The sequence below is a fragment of the Cicer arietinum genome, chromosome 2 (genome assembly GCF_000331145.2).
Source record: "Cicer arietinum cultivar CDC Frontier isolate Library 1 chromosome 2, Cicar.CDCFrontier_v2.0, whole genome shotgun sequence".
In the NCBI taxonomy this organism is placed as follows: domain Eukaryota; kingdom Viridiplantae; phylum Streptophyta; class Magnoliopsida; order Fabales; family Fabaceae; genus Cicer; species Cicer arietinum.
Window position 1 is genome coordinate 45,421,240 of NC_021161.2, and position 8,210 is coordinate 45,429,449.

At 27.1% G+C, this 8,210-nt stretch overlaps 2 protein-coding genes across 2 annotated transcripts in view; both read right to left on the reverse strand.

Annotated features, from left to right (window-relative positions):
• The window catches only part of LOC105851241 (cucumisin), a 3,691-nt gene extending 1,666 nt beyond the window's left edge, over window positions 1-2,025 (reverse strand). Inside the window, 3 exon segments of the mRNA XM_027330902.1 lie at window positions 1,146-1,198; window positions 1,200-1,512; window positions 1,929-2,025. Coding sequence (XP_027186703.1) covers window positions 1,146-1,198; window positions 1,200-1,512; window positions 1,929-2,025 — 463 coding nt within the window.
• Window positions 2,026-7,523: 5,498 nt separating this feature from the next.
• Window positions 7,524-8,210, reverse strand: part of LOC101512628 (cucumisin-like) — a 3,738-nt gene continuing 3,051 nt past the window's right edge. The window contains exon 8 of the mRNA XM_027330903.2: window positions 7,524-8,157. Within this exon, the coding sequence (XP_027186704.2) occupies window positions 7,550-8,157 (608 nt within the window). The 3' untranslated portion in view covers window positions 7,524-7,549. The remainder of the gene's footprint in view (window positions 8,158-8,210) is intronic.

Consider the following 8,210-nt stretch of genomic DNA (forward strand, 5'->3'; position numbering starts at 1 on the left):
GATGAGTTTTAAACTTCACAAAGAGATGAGGTTTGAACTCCATCTAGATGAGTTTTAAACTTCACAAAGAGATGAGGTTTTAAACTCCATATAGATGAGTATTAAACTTCACAAAGAGGTGAAGTTTAAACTCCACATGGATGAGTATTAAACTTCACAAAGAGATGAGGTTTAAACTCCACCTGGATGAGTATTAAACTTCACAAAGAGATGAGGTTTAAACCCCACATGGATGGGTCTTGGACCCTACATATTGATGGGTTTTAAACTTCACAAAGAGATGAGGTTTAAACTCCACCAATAGATGAGTATTAAACTTCACAAAGAGATGAGGTTTAAACTCCACTGGGATGAGTTTTAAACTTCACAAAGAGATGAGGTTTAAACTCCACATGGATGAATATTAAACTTCACAAAGAGATGAGGTTTAAACTCCACACTGATGGGTCTTGTACCCAACACTGGATGAGCTGGTGCTTCACATGATTAGATAATACTCACTTTGCAGAAGGAGTATATCTCCATCATTGAATTAACTGATTATTTTTGTGGAATAAATGTGTATATTGGAATTATCTGATTATAATAGATGTGGATTATCGTTAATTTATTTGACGAGTTTTTAATTAATTATTGAAAGTAGTTGGTTATTATAGAGAAATCTTAGTTATATCACGAATAGTTCTAAAGAATATTATTGGATGAAGGCGGGTGCCATGATCCATTTTTCCGGTTACCGCTCCGATTGAGAATAATACTTGTTTTGAAATTGTGTGTATTATTCATTGGGATTTTGTATCTCATTAAAGTGTTATTTTCAGATACTGAGACCGTTGGAGACGTCGAGAGTTAAGCAGTCCTACCTCCCTTGAGAAGAGTGATTTCCTTCGATTAGGTCAGTAGATCAAGAATAAGTAGACATAATGTCTACATTGCATTTTATGTCGGGATTAGATACTATTTGTCCAGTTTTTGATATTTTAATTATTAAATATTTTTCAGTTGTAAGGATAAAATTTTGAGATTTCATAACATTACTTCTTTCTAATAGTTTATTATTTATTACAGTACCTTATTCTCTTATCTGATTCTTACAACTTTAGCGTTATTACCTCAATTTTTATACCCACGTAACTAGGCGTTACAGGGGTTCACTAAAACAGTGAGTCCTTTAGGTACTGTCAATTGCTTTATATATCGACATCGGTAATCCCACATTTGTAACAGTCCTTTTAAAGCTTCCACTTAGGCGATGTTTGGGGCGTGGAGCTTTGAGAGCAAAGGATGGATAATTCAAATCCCTTGCTGATGCAGTGTCGAAGCAACTAATGTCATCCTCTGTGATTAGCTGTAAAACTGACTGGCTGTAGCCTAGTCCACATAAATAGGTTATGTAGTCTATTTCTGTGGAATCATATACCAAGCCGGGATTCACAGCCATAATAGGGTCAATCTGGCCTGCTCCGTAAGCAAATTATGCATCTTGATTATAAGTGGGACTCACCTGCTTCGCTGCAACACAAGTCATACACAATGTTTTTGTTTTTTTTTTATATTAACTTAAGATATACTACGTAAACTATATTGACCTGGAAGTAGTAGAAAATTTTAAACAATCCTTAAAAAATATTCTTAATCTACAATTCTTAGTATCACTTGTATCAAACTATGTACTTTATTATTAATTTATAACTTTAAAGATAAATTAGTTTTAAATTTATTAACTTTAAGGTTTATCTAAAATTATTTTTTATCGTTTATAATTTTCTTAGTAGACAAAATGAGTTCAGTACACTAATAGTATGATATTCAACTTTCTAAAAGACAACTCTTTTCAAATATTAATTAAAACTAAGTCGATGATAAGTTTAGTTTTTTTTTATGCATGCACATATTGATTGAGGTGTGAAACTACTCATTTCAATTACATGTTGTCATTAGAGCTGAACGGATAACAACAGGTGACCATGTAGGATGAAAAGATTTGATGTACCCTGCTGCACCAGAAACATGTGGACAAGACATTGATGTTCTTGACACAATATTGAACTCTAATGTTCTGTTCTCACCATAAAATTCAGAAATTGGGGAAAGTAGAGACCAACTAGCTATAAAATTCAGAAATTGTTCTCACCGTGTTGGGTGAACCATGATATATCCTTGTGTGATCTCTCTTTCCTTATCCCTATTTACTTTTTGTCTTACAATCAATTTTTATATTGATAAATTAATATTGTTGTTTTCTTTCCACTAACCAAGAACGTTCTACGTTTGTATCCAAGATCAATCTTGAGTTAAATTTTTTAGTTTTTAACAAGAATTTTTAAAAAGGAGCAATTATAATTCAAACTCCAACGTTCTTCGTTTGTAACCAATATCAATCTTGAGTTAAACACTTTAGTTTTTGACAGGAATTTTTAACAAGGGGAAATTATAATTCAAACCTCATTCTTTATAATTGACATTGTTACTTGAATTGGCACCAGAGTCAGTCTCTAAGGATTAAACACCCAAAAAGTGTTAGAGAAAAAGCTTCAGGAAGATAATGTCAAAAGCTAAACATATTGATGAAGGAAGGTCATCACATAGACCACCATACTTTGATTGCTCAGATTATTATTTTTGAAAAAGTAAAATGCAGTTCTTTCTAATGTAGTATGGTGATTTTTGCATAAATCATGTGACGAGAGAAGCTTTTTAGACTAGAGACAAAATTGAAAAATTTTGGTTTTGATTCTAATGTTGAAAATGCCATTTTTTTTTTATAGTGTGTCTCTCTTTTCTCTTTTCTCTTTTCTTTTGAATGTTGTTAATCCATATGTAGATTTGTTTATTTTTTTTTTTTGTTTTCAAAGGCTTTTGCCCCTTGAAAAAAAAAAAATATATAGATAATATTTTTTTATTGACAAAATAAATAACTATATATATTTTTGTTACACATTATAAAAATATATATAGATCATAGCTATTAAATATTTATAAATATCTACAGGCAAAAAAATATTCATAAATTTGTTAGTTTTCATTGTAAACGAATTACAATCTAGAATATTTTTTTTATTATTTTGTATATCATATTTAATAATTATAAAGTTCATCATATTATTTATGTTAAATTTATATTTTTTAAAATATTTGTAATTAAATATTTAAGTAAGTGTATTAGACATATTTAATTTTGATGTTTAAGATATGATAAAACATACTTAAGAAGTTATAGTTTATAATTTTCTTTCTTTCTTTTTTTTTTTTGAATTGGAGGAAGATGAAATACATTTTAAATTAAAGTGACAATAAAAATATTTTTTGAACTCCGTCATTTAAAGTTAAAAAGATACACTCTTATTAGTGAATAACTATTTGTTGAAAATTAATTTTATAATTATAAATTTAATACTTATGATAATATATTCTGAGACATAGATAAATATGTAGTAGGTGAAATAAACAAAGATAAAAAAATTAATTTTAGAAAATATCATTTGAAAATCTAGTCAAATAAAATAATAAGGTTTTAAAAGTCATTCAAAAGTTTGAATAAAATACTTAATATAATAAATTTACAAATTATATATTAGAATTTAATTATCATAATCTATCGGTGTAAAATATTTTATACTATCAGCATATCATAGTAATTTATATGTGTGACTTTAATAATAATTATAAGAAAAAAACAAATAATTTTTATAATTAAATATCAGTATATGTAGAAAATCTTTACACTATCAATGCGTTCTAATTAAATCCTATATGTTAACATTTAAATACTACTAAAAAAGATTTTGTAGAGTATTGTTTCTTTGTCTATAAATTAGTACATATCACCTTAACATACGGCTCACTATAAGATATCTCCTTTGTTTTTCTTTATAAATCAAACTCAGTTGTAATGACCACTTTATGGAAGATCGATGCTCTTCAAATTATTGATTTTAGTAATTGCTATTATAGGTGCTTTGGCTGGTAACTCTCAAAGCGTACGAACTCAAGTTTTACCACCTTGTTGTACATCTTTTGGAGATTGCGAGCCAATTACTTGTCCTAGATATCCATGTTGTCGTCCATGTTGTTGCCCTCCACGGTGTGATTTCTGACCCTAAAACTTCAAAGCTCTTACATTATATATTTACACAAATCATTATGTATTAAATAAAACTCAATCTCATATATGTAATAATTGCATCAATAAGAAAGAATAAAAGAATTATATTTTCTTGTCCTCTATTATAATATGCCTTTTCTTTTCATCTAAAAATTATCTGTGTTTTTTGAATATTTTGGGAGTATATATATATATATATATATATATATATATATAGAATTAAATAAATTTTTAATTCACGTACAATACAAAGATTAAATTTGATGTTTTGGTTTGCCTATAACCATCCTTGTCAATTTCCCGCAAAAGAAAAAGAAGAAATACTATATAAGGTTTTTAATTTTTCTTTTCTTTAATTTTGTTTTACAAACACAAAATTAACAAGATGAAAGAAAACATAAAATATAAGAGGAAGAAAAAAGAGAGAAAAAAAAGTCAAAAAACAAAAAGGACCACCAAGCCGTTGCCAAGGCCAATTTAATTTGTAATTTATTCATCCTTTACTTATTTTATTTTATTCTTATTTTAATAAATTTGTACTTTATTTTACTTTCTAAATTAAGGGTTTAATTCATTTCTCAAATAAAATATTAAATAATCTAAAAAATTAAAATGTTCTAATTATCAAATTTAAAACTAAAGTAAGAAAAGGAAAATCAAAAGAATTGCAAGTGATAATTATTTAAATTTTTGTCTATGTTTGACTATTGCAAACATCAATCACCTTTTAGCATTGATTATTTTCACTCACCTGCAAATCGTCATGACCACTTTTGCATAAATTAAATGCACAAGTCACTTGTCACTTATAGGTACTTAGGTACTATAAATTAAAGATCGTTTTTACGAGGATTATGTTATTATTTTAAATTTAAATATGTATTTTTTTTTAAATATATTTTATTTTAATTTTAGTTTTTATAACTTTATTTATTTGATTTATACTATTGCAAATTTTAATAAGTTTTGAAAAAGTCTTTTATGAATATTTTTTAGTAAAAAAATAATGAATGACTATTTTTAGATAAAGTGACACATGATGACTGTGTAATTGTTGTTGACTAGACAATACTTAAAATTTAAAATTTATCTTATTAACTCATCTAATTATTTAATTAAAAACTTAAAATTAATTAATTAATTAATAAACCAGTGAAATAATAAAAACTCAATAATCTTCATTTTCAACCTCAAGATTTTCAATAAAAATTCAACAACATTCATCTTCAACCATAACTTCTTCATCTTCAAATCACAAATTCTCATATCTGGATCATAATCCTAAAAATTCTAATCTCTCATTTTTTTAACATCATTAAAAACTTAAAATTAATTAATTAATTAATAAACCAGTGAAATAATAAAAACTCAATAATCTTCATTTTCAACCTCAAGATTTTCAATAAAAATTCAACAACATACATCTTCAAATCACAAATTCTCATATCTGAATTATAATCCTAAAAATTCTAATCTCTCATTTTTTTTACATCACACGTGTAATCTTTCCCATAACCACCAAAGACATAGATTAATTGTTTTCTGCAACAAAAACCTCTTACCCTCCACATTGTTTTTTCAGATATATTCAATCAAAAAGAAAAGAAAAATGCAAATTTAGTTAGAGATTAAAGATTTGTTTATCGGGAAGGTAGAGGCAAAAAAATTAGAATTAAGAAGTTGAAGAGAGATAAAGTTGATTTTTTCGGCAACAGAAAGAGTATATTCAGATATATTCAATCAAAAAGAAAAGAAAAATGCAAATTTAGTTAGAGATTAAAGATTGTTTATCGGGAAGGAAAAGGCAAAAAAATTAGAATTAAGAAGTTGAAGAGAGATAAAGTTGATTTTTTCGGCAACAGAAAGAGTATAGGTGAATCTCCGTCGAGGTTATTCTCGTCGGACGCTCTCTAATTTGGTTTGAAGAGAAAATCAGACAACAGAAGAACATAAGTTTTTTTAGTCTGTTTGACAGAGAGAGAAAGAAAGAGAAAGAGAAAAAAAATAATAAAAGAAAACGAGGTAGTTGGCTTATTTATCTTTGTCTTTGGTGGTTATGGCAAAAATTATAGGTGTGGTGGTGTAAGAAAAATGAGAGATTAGAATTTTTAGGATTTAAATCCAAATATAAGAATTTGTGATTTGAAGATGAAGAAATTAGGGTTGAAGATTAATGTTCTTGAGTTTTTATTAAAAAATTTGGGGTTGAAGATTAAGATTATTGAGTTTTTATTATTTAATTGTTCAATTAATTAATTAGTTTTATGTTTTTAATTAACTAATTAATTGAGTTAATAAAATAAATTTTAAATATTATATATTGTCTTGTCAACAACAATTACACAGTCACCATGTGCCACTTCATTCAAAATTAAGCATGTCAATTTTTTTCATTAAAAAAGATTTATAAAAGACTTTTTAAAAATTTGTTAGAATTTGTAAGGGTATAAATCAAACAAAAAAAAAATTACAGGGACTAAAATAAAAAAGAAACATATTTGTTAGAACCAAAAACATATATTTAAACCTTATTTTTATTATTTTCTAACATATTCAAAATGTTTATTATAAAAATAAAAAGATAACATTTTTATAGTAACAAATATGTATCTTGTATTTTTTTATGTGTAACTAATAATTTTTTTTATAGTAACTAATTTTTATCACAGAAATAGACTAAATAAATTTTTAGTTTTTATAAAATTTTACTATTTTATTTTTAATGGTTCTGAAAAAAATTCATCATATTTAATAACTTTTTCATTAATTTTCCCCTAAGATACAAAATCATCAGCATCTATTTTCTTGCCTTCGATACTGCAACATGGACAAGTTTCTTGCTTGCTTGCTGCATTTTTCTTCTTACAAGCCAAAGACCCATAAATCAATTTGAATAAAAGATTCTAATTTTTAAAAGACACCGTAGAATGCTGTTGTGTTACAGGTCGGATTTATTAAAGGGTGGTAGTAGTGGCAGAGCCGCGGAGGGTGGCACTATTCCACTCCGCGGAAATGTCAAAAAAATCTGTGTTGTTTGTACCTAAAAAAAATATACTTGTTGCTGTAACAAAAAATTAGTCTATTTAATGTACCTCTAATTAAATATGTAAAAATAATAATAACTTTTAAAATATTTATTTTACTTCAAAATATAGAAACAGAGTCCAAGACATAATATGGGCCTAATATGCACAACTCAATCATGAAAAAAAAAACATTAAAACCAACACTCTTTTAATAACTTATTTTGTTTGTCGTTTATATTTTGTGGCTCTGTTTGCAATATTATATGTGAGCCTAATGAAATATTACGAGCCAGATCATGATTCAAAGAATAATATGAAATTTTATTTTTTTTAACAAGCGTACAATATTTCTTTTGAACAAAGAATACAATTTATTCAATAATAATGTACAATATTTCTTTTGAACAAAGAATACCATTTATTCAATAATGATATAAAATAGTAAATTAAAAATTACAATATAAATAAAATTTATACAATATAATTTTGTACTCTCGCCTTTCTCTGCTCGTTCATCAAAAATAATAATTGGACTCCTTACTTGAAAATTTCCATCATCCCAAACTAAAGAAGCCGAGTTGATAGACTTCTTTAGTTTTCCTTCTATGGTGAGAACATATGTTTTTTTTTCTCCCAGTAAAGTGAACGACAAAACACTGGGGTTTACTGAAACAGTGAGTCCTTTAGGTACCGTCACAATTGCTCTATATATCGACATCGGTAATCCAACATTTGTAACAGTCCTTTTAAAGCTTCCACTTAGGTGATGTTTGGGACGTGGAGCTTTGAGAACAAAGGATGGATAATTCAAATCTCTTGCTGATACAGTGTCGAAGCAACTAATGACATCCTCTGTGATTAGCTGTAAAACTGACTGGCTGTAGCCTAGTCCACATAAAAAGCTTATGCAGTCTATTTCCGTGGCATCATATACCATGCCGGGATTCACAGCCTTAACAGGGTCAATTTGGCCTGCTCCGTAAGCAAATTCTGCATCTTGATTATAAGTGGGACTCATCTGCTTTGCTGCAACACAAGTCATACACAATGTTTTCTTTTTTATATTAGCTTAAGATATA